This window comes from Aethalodelphis obliquidens, unplaced genomic scaffold (genome assembly GCF_003676395.1).
Source record: "Aethalodelphis obliquidens isolate GAN/ISIS:26980383/991018 unplaced genomic scaffold, ASM367639v1 scaffold26, whole genome shotgun sequence".
Classification (NCBI taxonomy): domain Eukaryota; kingdom Metazoa; phylum Chordata; class Mammalia; order Artiodactyla; family Delphinidae; genus Aethalodelphis; species Aethalodelphis obliquidens.
This window is the reverse complement of record NW_020837970.1, coordinates 19707314-19725855: the sequence shown is the minus strand read 5'-3', so window position 1 is coordinate 19725855 and position 18542 is coordinate 19707314. Positions and strand designations below refer to the sequence as shown.

The 18542-nt window shown below is 42.6% G+C and overlaps 1 protein-coding gene across 2 annotated transcripts in view; it reads left to right on the top strand.

The window, feature by feature from the left end:
- The window catches only part of NPTN (neuroplastin), a 55806-nt gene that overhangs the window by 23884 nt on the left and 13380 nt on the right, over positions 1–18542 (top strand). For both annotated transcript variants that reach the window (XR_003436458.1, XM_027123557.1), the window contains exons 2-3: positions 5345–5516; positions 9188–9282. Coding sequence is in view for 1 of the 2 variants with exons in the window: in XM_027123557.1 (XP_026979358.1) it covers positions 5345–5516; positions 9188–9282 (267 nt within the window). In the remaining variant the exon portion in view is untranslated. The remainder of the gene's footprint in view (positions 1–5344; positions 5517–9187; positions 9283–18542) is intronic.

The following is an 18542-nucleotide window of genomic DNA, read 5'->3' as shown; positions in this document are numbered from 1 at the left end:
GTGGTGGTACGCAGAAGTCAACCGGGCAGAGTCTTTCAGACAGCTGTGGGACGGTGCTCGGAAGCGCCGTGTCACCGTAAACACCGCCTACGGGTCAAACGGCGTGAGTGTGCTGAGAATAACCCGGCTCACCTTGGAGGACTCTGGGACTTACGAGTGCAGGGCCAGCAACGACCCCAAGAGGAATGACTTGAGGCAAAACCCTTCCATAACATGGATTCGAGCCCAGGCCACCATAAGCGTCCTTCAGAGTGAGTCCAGCACCCTACAGTAGTAGTACTGTAGTCACTAGAGGTGGCCCGATGACCCTTCCCTTCTGCTTCCTTTCCCTCTTCCCCAGTATGATCACTCACCCCACCCCTTGTCTTCGTTTTTTCAAACCCACGATCCTTCTGGTTGTAGTGTATGAAAATATTTGTGGCAAATTTTATTTTTCTTCTTTGCTGTCCTCTTTACCTCCCTTATCCCCCAACCCTTCTCTGTGTCTTTCTCCTCAGGAACAAAGAACTTGGGGAAATCTGTGATTGTCCAAAATCATCTGCATTGGGAAGAGGTGGGGAGGGAGAACTGGGGAGGCTAACAACAAGAAAAAAAAAAAAAAACACTTAAAACTCACAAAACCAGGCAGTCAAACCAGGATAGTGTTGAATTGTTTCTTTCCCTCTACTTTAATTTTGTAGTAGGTTTTCTGCTATCCTTTTGCTGATTTATTCTTTGGTGCCTTTCTATTTTTATTTCTCTCCCCAGTCTAACTACTTTTTATTTCTTCTGTTCATCTGTTTGAAGCTCTCTGAGTAGCTGCCTTCACCTCTATGGTTTTAAGTTTGTGTCTGCCCAGCCTCTTCCCTCACTGTGACTTAGTGTCATCCTGTTCTGTGATGGGAATGTTGCCATGAGTGTGGTGTGGTGATGTGTTTTGGTTGTTGGGTGGCATGTAAGCTTGGATATTTCCATAGTTCTAGCTCTTTTTCTTTTCTAAAACAGTGGCATGTGCTTCTCTGATAACAGCCCTCTACTGCAGCAGTATTACTCCTCACTGGTCCTGCCCAGCTAGTCTCCTATTCTCTTAAAAGCAGCAGCCTGAGATTTCCTCCTTATGTCTTGCTGTTAGGAGCCAGGTGACTCTAAGCTGCAAAGTATTTTTTAAAACCCCATCATGCTGTTTCAAAATCAGAGTTGGATCTGTTGACAGATAGTTTGACTCTGATGACTGACTGTTGGCACAGCAGTCACTGCCACACTATCATTCCAGAGGCTGGCAACCCCAGAAATAGTTTGGAAGCCATTCACACTGGCCTTTCTTGTGTCTTAAAAAAGGAAACTAAATTCCAACCCTGTTCCTCTGTGTGGTAACAGTGAGCTGAGCAGTTGGCTCAGAATCCTCCCCTTCGTCTGTAGTAGCAGGTACAAGTAAAACATCAGACACAGGAGCTTTTGTGGCCACCTCTTTCTGGATAGTGTCTTGCTGCTTGTATGGTGGGAAGGAGAGGGAGGGAGAAGCCACCACAGAGCCAGTGCTTCTGGCCAGAAAGAGTTCTAGCCCATATCTGTCCTTATTATAGTTGAGGAAGCATTCTCCATTTAATGGAAAGATCTTCTGGGTTTTTCACCTTCTTGTCAAGGACTCAGTAGGAGTCCCTAGAGCCAGTTCAGGCTTAAAGAACTGATTGATTTAGAGAGTAAATAAAAATAGTAAATTACATTTATGAGGATATTGGTAATAACACAGGAGGTAATCTGACATGGGCCTTGAATCTATATATTTCTATGGAAAATAGCAAGTTACTTGTCTGTTCTTTATAGCAACTCAGAAGATGCCTATGAAGAGGACTTAGAGTAGAGTTAGAGGCTGCTGCAGTTGGCACTGTTGAATTTGAGAACCTGCTTCTGGAAAGGGAAAAAGAAAACCTTGTCTATGTGAAAATGGGGAACATTAACCCAGTGATTTTTCTTTTATTTAACGATTTTTTCCCTTGCACGCCTCCTTCTCCTGCCCCCTTGCTCCTTTCCTTGTAAAAGCAGAATTACCCAAACGGCCACAAAGCTCTGCAGAAGTTTGTAGGCATGGACTGGGCTGGGCATTTGGTACTTGTACTTGCAGGAGCCTGACTCAGGTAGACTCATAGTTAAAAGGTCATGCCTTGGGTCTAGAAGAAGATGCGGCTTGGGGGTACCTACCTCTCAATCTTGAGAGTATACAGCAGTCTCCCAGTTTACTTAGAAATAAGCTTCCTAACTTTGGGGTGTCTGCATGTGGTTGAAACAAACCCTGGCTAGTTCAGACTCTCCCCAGACCTCCCCGTCAATCAGTTGACGCTAGTTAACTGTTTTAGAGAGCCAGGCTTCTTTTTTTTTCCAACACCTTGAACGCCACTCTAATTGGATTTTTTTATGATTTCAGCGCCCTCAAGGACATTTGTCTCCAAGGGGAAGTTGAAATTTTCTATCTAAGAATGACCTCCTGGGCTTCCCTGGTGGCGCAGTGGTTGAGAGTCCGCCTGCCGTTGCAGGGGACACGGGTTCGTGCCCCGGTCCGGGAAGATCCCACATGCTGTGGAGCGGCTAGGCCCGTGAGCCGTGGCCGCTGAGCCTGTGCGTCCGGAGCCTGTGCTCCGCAACGGGAGAGGCCACAACAGTGAGAGGCCCGCGTACCGCAAAAAAAAAAATGACCTCCTGGCAGTAATGTAAGGCAGGAAGAGAAGCGTGCCCAGTTTTTAGGTTCTCTCTCTGTCCATAGCATGTTCTACATATGAATGATGGCTAGGGTAAGTAAGGGTCTCCTAACCAGTGCTTCTAAATAGGAGTAAGTGGCAGGTAAGAATTTTTCAGCTTCTCCTAAATGTTCATCTCTCTTGGACTATCATGGGCAATGCTCGACCACCAGTGTTCGATCAGAAATAAACCCCCCCCACCTTCATCCTGGTGCAGAATGCAGATGTGGCACCGAGGCCAAGGACCTTGGTCTAGCACTGGTTTCCGTATACGGCAATTACAGGAGGAAGGTTACCCCACCCCACAGCCCTCCTATGGTGCAGAATCATATTTAAACCTATTAAAATTATTGACTTGCTCCCAGCTGACTCTCTCCTGGATCTTAAGGGAAAAAGTGCTTTCCTTTGCCTTCTGAGAATTCTTGGCAGAAAGTCTACCAGGTTGCTTTCATCACCTTCTTAATCTCACTGAGCTGCAGTGGTCATTTGCATCACCACAGGTAAGAGTAGCATTTGCTTTGGCCTCGTAATTTAAGCATCTGGAAGCTCTTGGCCTCAGAGTTTACCCTTTCTCAGTGCAGTCTGAGAGGAAGAACCAGAAGGCGAGTCCCAAATGGGACAGAAAATAAAATTGAATAATAAAAATTCAGTAAAAACCTAAAAGTGTGTTTGGGTTTTAATGTTGCCTTTATATTTTTTTAATTTCTGTGGAGTACTGGTTCTCTCTTTTTATCGCTTTTGTTTTTGCTTGGTTTTGATTTTCCTGAAATTGTGGTGCTTTCTGCCGATGGTGTGTGTGCGCCTTCCATTGCAGGGTTTGCAGCTGTTCTGCTCGACTTAAGGCCCAGGGATTTGGCTTCTGTCCAGTGTGTTTTGGAAATCATGGGACACCACTGCGCTAATGTTTACATGCATCTGCTTCTGTCTTAGTAGCTGCTATGCCTCCATTATCTGTACATAGAGACCCTGTTTGATGTTACGGATAAGGACCAGTGCTGAATGAAAGATAACCACTATCCTTTTGCCAGAGTTGGAAAATAATTAGAACGAATTTACTTGAGCAAACTTGAGGATTTGCTTTATTTATCACAAGTTTCTTTGACGATATGAACTCTACAATGTTACACTGATTAGGAGGTGCTTGGGCATTACATTTTTCAAGTGTCCCATGACGTCTCCGTCCTCTCCTGCTTCCTGCACAATGAACAAAGCTTAGTTCCAGTGAAGGGAGAGAGTTTTGTCTTCAAGAGTTAAGAGTCAGCACTATACTTTATAAAATGTTGTCAGGGAGCTGCTACAGACTTGTAGACAGGAAGTAGCCAGGTTCAGGGAAATGGGAAGTTAGTCAAGGATTTCTGAGAAAGAATTGGAAAAAAAGTAAAAGAGCAAATACCTCTGATTGTGGATTGGAAAAGATGGCTAGTTTAGACTTTACCTGAAAATGTTTGACCAAGAGTAGAAAAAGAACTAACCATGGGAAATGATTAAAGATAAATAACGACAAAAGACAATAAACAAACTTCAAGACTTTAATATAGTGATGGAATTCAAAGTGCTGTATGAACCTTCCAGTAACGGTATTGATATAGTGTGCCTTAAAAAATTTCTGCTCAATGTGTTATAATATTTGACTCAAATAGGTTATTTTTGTAGATACCAAATGAGTGATCCCAGGTTATCTAAGCCCAGGTAGAACCAGAAGATGAAGTATATAACTTGCCCTAGGGTGGAAGGTGTATGGGGATGTTTTTGGGTTGGAGGAGGAGGGGTAAAAAATTCGGTCAGATGTGTTTTCTAGGCCCAGCTTTGTCACTAATGATAATTATGGCCTTTCACAAGTCATTGTACCTTTCTAGCTCTTAAAGAGTGGGATTCATTGAACTCTTAAGGGCCTTTCAGCTCTAAAATTCTAGGAGCCCATCATACCAACATATACCACATTCTAGTTATGATTATCTTAGAATGGAAAGTGTTTTAAAGTGCAATTCTGAAAAAATTTTGTCTTTGGAGTAAAATATGGGCTGGAGAGAAGAACTTATGGTTCCTTAACAGTTTTCTCTCGGCAAAATTTGGAAAATGCAATAGACTTTCAATAGGAAATTTGCTTTTAGGATCTACATTGTCTTTTTCTGCATAATTAATGGCCAGGCTGTTTTGCCATAGATTTATCAGATTTAAATGTGGGAAAAGCCATATATGCCTAATTATAACTATTACTGTTTCAAGGCAGGAAGTTTATTAGTTATCTAAATGATATTGCCTATTGCCTTTGTCTTCAGAGCTGCAAAGTGGAGCCTGATTTTCTAATTGAAGCCGAATTGGTTGGTGGTTCTTATCTCATAAAATGGTGGTATTCAAAAGCGTACTGTTGCCAGTGCAAGCATCCATAATACTCCCATTCTTTTCACGTCTAGGCCAACTGGTCTTCAGGCTGTTGTCTGCGCTAGTGGTCATTTGCTTATAATCATTGTTTTTCCTTTCTTGACTTCCTCCAAAGTGGCAAAGTGAAATTCCTCATGTGGTCCTGTCTGCCCTCCCTCTTCTAGTCTCCCCAACCTACCCCATCCAACTCTCAGGCCAGGGCTGCAGAGCATGGAACTGTGGCTCCCTATCATTGTGCACTCTTATTACAGAGCCAAGGATTGTCACCAGTGAAGAAGTCATTATTCGAGAAAGCCCTGCGCCCCCTGTCACCCTGCAGTGTAACCTCACCTCCAACTCTCACACCCTTACATACAGCTACTGGACAAAGAATGGGGTAGAACTGACTGCCACTCGTAAGAATGCCAGCAACATGGAATACAGGTGAGAGGGGCTAGCAACTCCTGGGAAGATGGGAGGGAACATGGTTGAGTTTACTTGACATTCATAATCTGTAATTATGCTATGTGGGAGAGACATGGTCCTCCCCTGGAGACTCTAATCCAGTGTATCTGGGGTGAGGCCCAGGAATCTAGAAAGGATTTCTAATGAGTGGCCAGGTTTGAGAGCCGTAGAAGATCCCTTCACTATGATGATAGAGCAACTGAGGGCATCGGGAGTGATTTGCTTAGGGTAACAATGCTAGTCAATAAAAAAGCCACAATTAGAATGCAGGTCTCTTGACTAAATCCAGTGGTTTGAGGAATCAGATTGAAATCTGATCTAGGACTCTTAGAGCAATATCACCCTAAGTGATATTTCCACTGAGTAGATTTCCTAGTGAATTACCTTTTAGGAGTGTTTATTATGACCATAACCTGATCAGGACCAGTGGATACAGAGCTCATTACTGATCTGGAAAAGGATGGTAGCCTGGAAATACCCTTTAATGAAAGGGGGATATTTGCTGGCAGAAGTTACCCAGCACCTGAAGATTTGGTACTTTTTTGGAATATCTAGAACACCTGGTACCTCACCTTTCAGAATAGTTTGTTCCTAGTTGAAAAGGGTCAGCTAATCCTATTTGGCAGGATGATGCAGTGCAAAGAAAGAGTGCACTGGAGTGAGACCAGGAAAACCTGTGTACCTAGTAGTAGCAAGGACATTCTGCAGTATTTTGCAGAATTGAAATCATTTCATACCCCTTATTTAATTGACCCACATTAATTTGTGGATCCTCCTTTTTTTTGGATAAGAAAACTGAGACTCAAAGAGTAATAATGCTTGACTGCTTTCAAGGCCACATACTGTACCTAATAAGTTGCAGAACCAAGGCTAGGTTCCAGGTCTTCTGATTTTCTAGAATCTAGGTCATTGGTTTTTTTTCGTTTTTTATTGTTTGTTTGTTTGTTCTTCTGCTGTATTATACCATTTCGTGGCAAGGTAGTTAATCTCTCTCCATTGTAGTTTCTTTTGATATAAAATTGGAAATATAGCCTCAGCTATATCCTCATAGTTTGGAAAAGGTTAATCAAATAGAGATGCTGAGTGAAATAAAAGGCATCTATTCTTGGTCTGTCTATTAGTTTTACAAGTTTGTTTTTTTATAATACCTCTTTCAAGGTACCACACGTCCAATCTTGTTTCTCTTGGGTCTTTACTATGTTACCCCCCAAAGCTTTGAACTGTAACTTTATGTAAAGTTTGAACCTAACTTTATAGAACGACTCTTTTTTTTTTTTTTAATTGGAGTATAATTGCTTTACATTGTTGTGTTAGTTTCTGCTGTACAATGAAGTGAGTCAGTTATATGTATACATATATCCCCTCCCATCTTGGACCTCCTCCTCCCACCCCCCAGTTCCTACCCATCTAGGTCATCACAGAGCACTGAGCTGAGCTCCCTGTGCTATACCACAGGTTCCCACTAGCTATCTATTTTAGACATGGTAGTGTATTTTTCCTCAGCCTATTTGAAACTCTCCGGGGGGTGTTCTGCATTGTCAGAGTTTTTCAGGGAATCTGTAGAGTAACAACTCACATTTTGTAGAGTAACAACTGATAAGTCCCTTGGGCCACCTAATAAGTTGGCCATGGAGCCAGTGTCAGACCCTGCTTCTGCTTAGCCTGTAGGGGACATATTTGATTTGCTTTAGTTACTTCCCAATAGCTAGTCAAAGGAAATGTTGTGGGGAGATTTTGAGCCCATAGGCATGGCCCCAAGTTTGGGAGTCATCTCTCAAGGAACTTACTGTAGCCAAGTCTAAGCCCTAAAGATATTGCTGCTGCTGCTGCTGCTCCTCCTAACTCTGGAACATTGCTAAGAGCAGCTAACTGGTGTCTGTTTCCCTATTGGGAGCATATTGATATAAGAATAGGCATTTGGTTCAAATTGAGAAGACTGTTGACAGCTCCTCTTAGAATCTTATGCTGCCGTGGGTATGCTGAGACAGTCCTGTGGGTGGGCTATGTCTCTCCTCATCCATACTCTCTTCAAGTCTTTTTTGGGATGAACAGTAAGATGAGTAAGTGCATTTGGCCAGTGTTTGAGGTCAGGCGTTTTTCTCAGACATTAGTGCAGTGGAGATTTGACCATTGCAAGTATTATATTTTAACCATTGAGCAAAAGAGTAGGAGTGGGGGCTTTCCTGGTGGCGCAGTGGTTGAGAATCCGCCTGCCGTTGCAGGGGACACGGGTTTGTGCGCCGGTCCGGGAAGATCCCATGTGGAGCCAAGCGGCTGGGCCCGTGAGCCATGGTCACTGAGCCTGCGCGTCCGGAGCCTGTGCTCTGCAACGGGAGAGGCCACAACAGTGAGAGGCCCGCGTACCGCAAAAAAAAAAAAAAAAAGAGTAGGAGTGAAATAATGTTTATTTTCTCATCTGGAAGCTGATGTTTCTCTGTTTTCTGTAATTACACACCAGCCTTTCTGCACATTTGGGGGGATGTGTCTAGGCCAGCATGAACTGAGCTGATATGAAGCTGACCTTCAGGGCCAAGAAAGCTTGTATAGGATCACCCTATAGGATTCAGAGGAAGTACTGTTCTCTTCATACATACTTCTTGCAGTCCTTTCACTCTGCTTAACTTGGTCTAAGTTTGTGTTCATTCATGTGTTTATTCATTTTTCTACTGTATTCCAGGCACCAGGGTATGTGCTGGGTATAGAATTGTGTACCAAATAAACAGTGCCTATCTACATAGAACTTGGTCTGTAGGGAAAAACAGATATTCATCAAGCAATCACATAAATAAATAATTACATATTGTGATAAGGGTCGTGAAGAATTACAGTGTAGTATGAGAGAGAATGTCAGGGAGAGGGATGTCACTTAGATTGGGGGGTGGAAGTGACATGTAAGCCAAGACCAATGGAAAAGGACTTAAGAGGCTAAGAGTGATGGGACGAGCATTCTATATAAAGGAGCATCTTGTGTCAGGGTTTTGAGGTAGGAACAAGTTCAGCACATTGAAAAACTGAAAAGAGACCTGTAGGGCTAGAAAGTGGCTGAGATGACACTAGGGAGGGGCCAGATCATGCAGGGCCCTTGAGTTCTAGCTGCACCTAAAAGTCTTTAGAACTGAGCTGCATCTCTGTGGCTGATGCTCTGATGGCAGATTTTTTTCCCCCAATATTCCTATGTCCTGTTAGTAGACTTATTGAAAGGCATGCTACTAAAATGCAGGGTAGGAAGAACACTACTCCTAAAAGTCTTCAGGAAAGCGCAGAAAAAGATTTGCTTTTTTTCTGCTCTTATTTATTTGACTGGAACCACCAGGTGAGCAAGAACTTTTTGGTGATGGCTCCATCTTCTGTATCTAAGTGTAGATTATAGTAGTTTGTACAGCCCTCTCTTTTGATTACTTGCTTTGTAGTTTATTTCTCCCATTAGACTGGAGCATCTTAATGTTAGGGACCTGTATTCCTGACACCCAGGAAGAAGTAAATTATTAATACACAGAGGGAGGTTTTTGCTTTCAGTTAGGAGGAGGTGAGTTGCATGTCAGGGCACGACTTGGAGAGCAGGGTCCCTGGTTGCCCCTTTGATTCTCCTTTTGTTGTGTATTTTGACTGTTCCCAGCTTCCTTACTTGATTTTTCTTCTCATCTCTGCAGGATCAATAAACCGAGAGCTGAGGATTCAGGCGAATACCACTGTGTATATCACTTTCTCAGTGCTCCTAAAGCAAATGCCACCATTGAAGTAAAAGGTACAAACCAACAGAGGCTGCGGTGTGAGCCTCTCACTCTGCTTCTGAGACACTGACTTGGTCTGGGCTTCCAGTCTTTGAGCTTTTCTTGTTTTCATAATGGGAGGCAGTATAATATTATGGTTAGGACTGAAGGGTCAGGAGCTCAACTGCCCGGGTTTAAATCCAAATCCCATCATTCACTGTGTGACCGTGGCGAGTTATTAACTTCTCTATGCTTCTGTTGCCTCATTTGTAAAACCTAACACGTGGCACATGGGTAGGTTAGAGGAATTAAATAAGTTAATATAGTAGGTTGAACCATATGAAATTTCTGTTTTTGTAGTTCAAAAAATGTTTCAATTTTGGTAGCTTCATAATGGTTCATCCTTAGGTAAAGCTCTTAGAATAGAGCCTTTGAAGTATTATTATGTAGGTATCTCCAGTGGGCCAGGATTTGGCAAAGTACAGTGTGCAGGGTGAATATAAACTCTTTGTAAGGTAATTCATTAGAATTGTAATAAAAACTCTGGGTGCCCGGCATCTTAAAGATGAGATTGTAGCTGAAGGTTGCAAGAAAGGCCAATAGAACTGTAAGAGTCAGAGCTGACTAACATTTAACCCAGCTTTCCTGTGTTATTTCAAAGAAGCAGTTGAGACCCAGAAAAGTGAAACCACTAGCTCTCTGTCACACAGTGAGTTTGTGGCAGAGCTAGCATAGAACCCAGGTCTTGACTCCCATCCCTATGTTTTTCCATTTTATAAAATGGCCATGGGGAGGCAGGGCTACTGTTTGAGGTCAGACTGAAGAGGTGAGGATCTTTTTTAGTCCTTTTCATTTTGCTTAGGAAGGACAAACTTGTTCTCTAAATCTATAGGGTGATCCCTAGAAGGTGGAAGGATAAATTTAGGAAATGGGAATGGCATATATAGCAGGTATTCAGATTTTCCTTAAAATATTTGGAAGACTAAAAATTCAGACTCAAGAAAATCTTAGACACAGTCAAAGTTTCTATTATATATTGTTACTAAAGGAAAGTAGTGTCTTGGTGACACTTGCCCTAACTTGTGTCCTTGTTGACATAAGGACGGCCAGTGCCTCCTCTAGTGGCCAGATTCGATTCTAAATACCTGAAGGGGTGGAGTCACAGTGGCATGGTTACAGTCCACACAGGCCAGAGAACCTAGGATTTGATTAACTCCGTGGCTTTTCTTGTAGAGATCTGGGTTTATCACTGTTTTTGAAGAGTGCCATATTTATTCAACATGAGGATGAAAGTGTGATAAAGCATTTTCTCTTAAGCCAGCCAAGGGCCCTGGATGAGCTGAGCTACGTGGGGAGACGTTTCACTCCTTCATATGAGATCTGAGGCCCTGCAACATTCCAGGCTAAGCTTTTGGCACAAAGTTCAAGTGCAGAGGGAATGGGATGGGTGAGGGAGGGAGAGTGTCTAGTGTCTAGTTAATCGAGGTCTCCAAGCCTAAAGGATAATTACATATAATTCGAAGTCTTGACTGACTCTAATCATATTGATCAAGCGTTAATGATTTCTAAGCAGCACTTTCAGGAGTAGAGAGAGAGTTATTTTTCCATTGGTTTGTCTGCTCAAGAAGGTGAAGTTCCGATGGCCCCAAAGGCATCTTTCCTCACATTCTCTTTAGCAAATAAGAAGTGGTCTGGAGGCTGCAGTCAGGAGTGTCTTCCGAGGAAGATACAACAGGCACAGTATCTCACCATAGTGAAGGCATGTACTGTGCTCTGTTGCATTTGTACTGTACAATAACCCTGTGAGGTGGATTGGACAGGTGGTATTAATATCTTCATTTTAAAGAAGTAGACCTTAAGAGAATTCTGTTTTATATAATCCTAAAACATATTCTGTGACTAGCTTGGGCAGATACGTTAGTCTGTCAAGAAAATTCATATGGAATTCTAGTCTTTCTTCCTTCTCTCCCCTGACACCTGGATAGAGAACAGCTGAAAACTTAATGTCTTTTAGGTTAGAGATAGTTTGGTCTGGTAAAGACTGAACACTTGGCTTTTCTTGTGTAAGTTTAGGAGGGTTTGCCATAGGCCCAGGATCACATTCTAAGCTAGCTCCCGATTATGGTTGGGGTAGAAAACTGCCTTGAATTTACAGCGGTATATGTGTTGTTCCCACAGCATTTTCATGTAAACTCTTGTTTCCTCAGTTCCTCTAGGGTGGGGTGAGAGACAGTTATCTTTTTATAGCTATAATGATTTAAAAACTCTGCTGAGTAATAGAGAGGCAAGAGGTGGTTGTACTCAAGAACAGAGAAATTCAGGGGATTCAGGAACATAAGTGATCTCTGCCAGAAGGAGTCTCTGAGAGTCTCCATTTGTGGTTTTAACTAAATTGACATTTCAAGGCAATATAATTCAGACCATACATACATATTTCTTTAGCACTTATTCTACACTCAGCCCTTTTCTTCCCCATCTGGCTTTCCCTGCAGTTGAAAACTTCCCTGGGGTGTTGTTTGGGCTCAGCACTGTGGGGAGTGAAGGTCTTAGACTAGCCAGAGACTGGGCATTATATGTCAAATGACTAAATCTTGAGTTACTTGTTATGTACAAAAGAAAAGAAGGCTGAAGGAATCAGAGGGAGGGACACATATCTGGGAACAGACCTGAGGTGGCAGTGCTTTTCCACCTTAGCCTGTAGATCCCCGTCAAGAAAGGAATTTTGAGGGTGGTCGTATGTACATGTGGTAGGGAAGGCCTTGCACCTGAAGTAAGGTTGGTTTGTTTTTTTCTTTCTCTTTTTTTAAAGGACAAGAATGAGGCACAGTATAAACAGGAAGATACTATTACTGTTGAGGATTACATTTCTTAGGTATTTGGCAGGTGACCTGAGCAGATGCTGGGGGAGGAAGATGGAGCAGGGCTGGCCAGGGGGAGAGGAAACAGCAATGACTAGACCTTGTGGGACCTCGGTCCTATAACCAGCCTCTCCAGGGATCTGCTTAGATAACTCTGGGGAGGCTTCTCTTTCCTTTTTGACTCCTCAGAGGTTGTGTCTTCTGGAGACTCCACACCTTACCATACAGCATTTGTGAAAGAATAGGTGTTGAATTTTCTATCCCTGTAATTATTCAACTTTTCTAGCCCTTAGTCCCTCCCTCTTCCTCTTCCTTTTCTAAAATTAAAAAATGTGCTCACAAAAACAAGTTAAAGTTTTCTATGTAATGGACAAATTTGAAAAGAAAATACCTCTCATGACTCCCAGACCCTATCCTCACCCTTCAATCATTTTGGTGACTCCAGTAAACAAGGAGTTTGAGTTTTATTGCTGTTTTTAGAAAAGGATTTTGGTGGTCAGCAAGTCCTCTGCGACAGACATGCCATTGCCGCTTGTGAAAGGTACATCCCAGCCCCAGGAAGGTTTGGGTCTGGTGTTTTATTAGGGCCATCATTATGTCTCCCTGCTCATTGGGCATTTCAATTGAATTTCAGTCTTTTGGTGGCTATGAGAGCCAAGATTGATCTTGTTTTTCTTCTCCCTACTTATTAGCTTTCTTGCTATTTGAATATTATGACTAAATGTTAGGATTTCTAGAAGTGACCTTGCCCTGCATCCCTGTTTCCTACTCTGTTGCATGGCCTTACAACTGATATATCAAAGTTCAGACTGGCTGAGGCGGACTGTATAGTGATGGTGACAGATATCATTATTAGGAGTAATAATACACCTCTCACGTTTGTACAGCACTTTCAGCATGCAGAGTGTTTTTGTGCTCATTTATTCGTTTGACGGGCAGCTAGTTTGACAGGTGGAGATGCTTAGAGGTTGTGACATAGTTTAAATTCGAGCTGATGTCAAAGCTGGTTCTGTCTCAGAATTACCCTGACTTGAAAAGTCTCTGAAAGCATAACAGTAATATCTTGAAGCTGCTTGAACATTTTGAACATGAACCATAGCCCAAATAACCATACCTGTTCCTTCTTTTCCTCTCTTCAGGGTGCTACTCTGACCTACCTTAATAAGAATAAGAACAGCTAACGTTACTGTGTGCTTATTACTATGTGCCAGGCACATTACTTGTCCCTTTCCTCTCCTGTAGTCTTCACAACTCTGAGGTAAATGCCATTATTATCTCCACTTTCCAGGTGAGAAAATTGAGGCTCCAAGGGAATTGAATGATTTGCTCAGTGTGACATAGTCAACCAGTGGGGCCAGAGCTCTCACCCAAGCACCCTAGTACCAGAGCCCATGTTCCTAAGCACTAAGCCACACCGCTGTGTTCAGCATATAACAGTGTTAAAGGTCTTGGACTGACAGAAGAAATGGGTTCTAATCCTGGCCCTGCCATTATAAACTTGCTGTGGCCCTGACCAGTCACTTTCCTTCGTTGGGCCTCAGATTCCCCAAGTGTATGATGAAGTAAGATGAGATAGATGATCTTGAAGGTTTTGTAAGGCTCTAAAGGTCTGTGGTTCCCTTATGTGAACACAGATGAGAAGTTGGGTTAGTGAAGGAAACGATTTCTAAGCTTCTTTTCCTAGTAATAGTGACTGTCAGGTTCTTAACTTTGAGACTGTCACCTCAGTGCCCCCCACACCTCCACGCGTTCATCTCCCTGTCTTATGAGACACTCCCTGTAGTCCCCTGATCTCAAACACTGATGCTAGGAAAAGTGTTAGAGCAGTGGTTCTCAAACTTGATTTAAGGTATATGAAATGTGGCCTAGGCATCAGGCTTATTAAAAGCACTCCAGATGATTATAGTGTACAGCCAAGGTTAGAATCATTCTTAGTGGAGACTTCAGTGCCTCTTACTCAGTGGTTTCACCTGCAGGAGAGGGAAAAGCCTCTTCCGCAGAAGGCAGCACAAGTCCCAGACTGCTCTAGTCTTTACAACCACTGATTAATCTATTCTGTATAATTATTGAGCCAAAAAGCCAACATCTTCCTTTTTCTAAAAAATATTTATTTATTTATTTGGTTGTGGCACGTGGGCTCCTTAGTTGTGGCAAGAGAACTCTTTGTTACAGCCAGCATGCATATGGAATCTAGTTCCCCGACCAGGGATGGAACCCAGGCCCCCTGCATTGGGAGCACAGAGTCTTAACCACTGCACCACCAGGGAAGTCCCCCAACATCTTTCTTGCTTCCATCTCAGCCAGTCTCATATTGTTTCTTGGGCTTGGCCCTTGGCTAGTAGTAAATCTTAACTCTCCCTCTGCCTTCAGCCAAGCCTCTATTTTTGCCTATAGAAAATATGAGGTGTCTCTGGGATTTGATAGGTTGCATGAAGGAAGCAAAGAGACCATCTCTACATTATCAGTGTGTTGTATGATGAGACGTTGTGCAATATCTTTAAGGATGGAGTTTCTTTGAAAATGAGTTGCAAGATTATGAATTTGCTTTGAAAAGTGAGCACTAAATAAGCAGTCCAGGTAAGAGGCCCCATACCTTGATCCTGTCTCAGCTCTGTTGTGTTAACTTTATTTAACATCATCTTCAGCTGAACATGCCTCCGTTGCCTAAGCTGGCACTTTCTACAGCCACCAGCCTGGCAGAGAAGCTGGATGCTTCTCTCTAAATGCCTGCAAGTTAGGCAGCAGAGGGTACTGAGGAACATGCCTTTGTCCTCAGCCAAAGGCCTAGATAATGACATTGGGTCAGGTGTTGGTGGGTAACTTAAGACTGTTTTGGAACCACGGTGTTGCCATTTATTAGGATACTGGAAGGGTCCATCCATTAACTCATGGGATTAGAGTATGTAGCTAACAAGGCCAGATCATGAGTTAATTCCCAAATGGGTGTGTGATCTCTTCTAAGGATCTCTGTTACTTCTTTGCTACCCAGTCTGTGCCTCCCTGAGAAGGTAAAGGGAATTAAGCAGTATTTGCTCTGTCCGACTCCTCAGACCTACCTGCAGACCAACAGGACCTAGTTAAGTAGGTCCTTATTAAGTGGCAAGCCCACATAAGGTGAGGCACCATAATCAGTATAAATAGGCCTTTAATCAGTATAATTTGTCAGTATCTGACCTGAGTAAACCTTATTAGAGCCACAAACAAAAGTCCTGTTTATATTAGCAAATAGGGAGAAAACACATAATAATCAGCATCTTTTTGATTTCTTAGAACTCATAATGCTTGTCTTAGCCTAACCTTTCCTTTCCCTAACTAATAATGCAATTTAAATGTTTATTTTTGACCCTGGGCTCCAATCTTGTGCTAGATTGATACAGAGATGTAAATTAATCCTCGTAAGACCTCTATGAAGTGTGGGTATTTTATTCCCATTTTACAAAAGTAAATATTGAAACCCAAAGGATTTTAAATGACCCACCTTAGGTTACTCAGTGAGTAATAGAGTCTCAGTAGAGCCGAATTTCTCTAACTTAAGTCTAAAACTCTTTACATTATAGTATATGAAGTAGCTGAACTCTGACAGATAGATCAGTCCCACCTTAGGTCTAGAGCGTTCTAGTACATCTACAAGCAAAGATAACATTTGGGCAGTTTGCTGTGCAGTTACCAGTAATGCATATTGTATATTTTTATTGTTTATGGACTCTGTTTTAGTTTGGTTATTTCCCCTTCTATATGGTAAAGTTCAAAAAACATGGCCTCTGGAGTCAGATAGCCCTGAATTTGGATTCTGGCTATACCAGAATTTACTAGCGGCATAATTTTAGATGTTAAATAACTTTACCAAACTTTACCAAACTTGAGTTTTCTTATTTATAAAAATTGGGTAATGTCTGCCTCATTGGGTGGTTATATTTGTTACCTGTTGCTGCACAATAAATTGCCTTAAAACAGCAAATACTTATTACCTCATAGTGTCTGTGGGTCAGGAATTGGGGAGCAGATCAGTGGGGTGGTTCTGGCTCAGGGTCTCTCCAGTTGGCTGGGGCTAGATGGCTGCCTCGGGCTGTGGCGGAAGGCCTTAATTCCTCACTACGTGGGCTTCTTCATAGGCTGTTTGAGTGTCTTCCTAGCATGGCAGCTCCCCTCTCCCAGAGCGTGTGTTCCGAGAGAGAGAGTGAGAGCGAGAGAGAGAGCGAGAGGGAAGGAGGGCAAGGGAAGCCATTTTGTATTTTGTGAACTATTTGCACACCTTTATTTTTACATATAGATATATTTTGTCTATATAGTGATTCATGTTCTATATATGAAAAATATATAAAATACATATTTTATAAATATATAAAATGTATGCTATATTTTATTCTTTAGCATCAAGTCACTAAGTCCAGCCCACACTCAAGAGGAGGGAAATTAGGCTCTACCTCTTAAAGGGAAGAATATCAAAGAATTTGTGTACTATTTAAGAGGTGGACTCTGAGCCCTAAGGGGCCCCCCTCTCTGACCACTGCTGACATGTGCTCTGAGAGCCTAGTTACCTTTCTTGCTGTGGGTCTGCTGTGTTGCTCAGCTGGTGGGGCAGGAACAGGCTTTCTGATTGAGCAGCAACCATAAAGGACAGAGAGAAGTAAAAAACTTCATTGACCCAGAGGCTAAAGTGATGGTTGTTATAATCATTCCTTATCAGGTTAGAGTGATGTGACTTGGGTTAATCTTCTGTCTTCCTGGTACACTAGTGATACTTCCACCAGTTCAAGGGTGAATAATCAGGGCATTATTCTTTTGAGGACATCATTCCCAAGCTTCACTCAGTATTCTTTGCTGAGTTGAGGAGAAAGCAGCAGTAGATGTAATAACCATTGAAAACTCTTAACAGGCTTCACTATGTAAACATAGCCAATAAATTGCGGAGTGGGGATGCACACTAAGTTCCTGTATAGTCTCTGCACACAGTAGCCTTTAAGGCGCCTTCCTATCTGTAAATAGAAGCCTCTATAGAATCTGGAAGTAGATGAATGAAAGGAGGACTTGGTGTTCTCCTGAGCACCAAGGCAGGAGTGAAGGCCATCCCCACCTGTCTCCCCAGGTCTTGGCCTTCAAGTATAGTAGCTTTTTAGAGACTGTGGAGCCATAAACCAACTCAGCTTTTAGCCTTCTAGGTGGTTCTTACGTGTAATCTTAGGGATGAGTCTCCAAGGCAAAAGCTGATGTTAGTGAATTCACAATACATTGGAATTAGTCAAATAACTGGGCCAGAGTAAATAGAGTGAGTATTCTCTGTGGGGCAAAGGAGAATGAAAGTGGAAAAATACATCACTTGTAAGCTGATTTCTGAAAGTTACGTCTCTACCATTTCCCTGAGCACCAGACTTGATACTCAGCTGCCTACTTAACAACTTCACTTGGATGTTAAATAAGTCTTAACATGTCCTAAACTTTGAACTCCTGGTTTTTTACTACCATGATTGCTCCATCCCTAAACAAAACAAAATAAAAACAAGCAAACGAAAAAAAATGCTAATTCTTCTCAGTCTTCCTCATCTCAGTAACTGTCAACTCCATTCTTGCAGTTACTCAGGCCAGAAACCTTGGGATCATCTTTGACTTCTTTTTCTCTCACTTTCCACATTCAGTCCATTAACAAATATATTAACTTAACCTATAAAATATATCCAGAATCTCCTCACTTCTTCTGCTACTGCCTTCATCCATACCACCCTCTCCCCCTTGCCTGGATTGCTTCCACTATCGTCTCTACAATTTTTGTCCACATAGTAGCCAGAGGGAGCCTGTTAAAGCATACAGATAATTTCATACCTGCACTTAGTATTCACCAGTGGCTTCCCAGCTGACCTAGAGTAAATGCCAAAGTAATTTCATTGTCCTACAAAGTCCTATCCAATCTGGGCTCCATTCTCTGATTTGGTCTCCTACCATCGTCCCCCTGTGTTTCAGCCAGACTCCTCCATGCTGTCCTTGTACATAACAAGCACGCTTCTGCCTCAGAGCTTTTGCCTTTCCCTGTACCTGGAGTGTTCTTCCCACAGATATATGTAGCCTACGCCCTTACTTTCTTCATGACTGTGCTAAAATTCACCTCATCAGAATGGCCTTCCCCTACCACTCTGATGTATTTGGCATGTAACGAGTGCTCAACAGATGTTTGTCCAATGAATGAAACACAACTAGAGGCAAAATGTAGCTCTTCTGCTTGTTGTATCTCCCTACTCCCCCATGATGGTGTTTAAGTATGGCTGTGGAGTGTGTTCCTTCCTTGGAGTGCTTAAGATGGGCCTTAATATTTACTGATTGAAGGAAGCTCTGAGGAAGGTGACCAGGTTGAACAGTGACTGACTGGCTGTGGGAGAAATTTGGTGTGATGGGAATTTGAGCCAGCCTGACTCATTCCCTTCTGTAGTGAGGAACTGTGCCTGGAA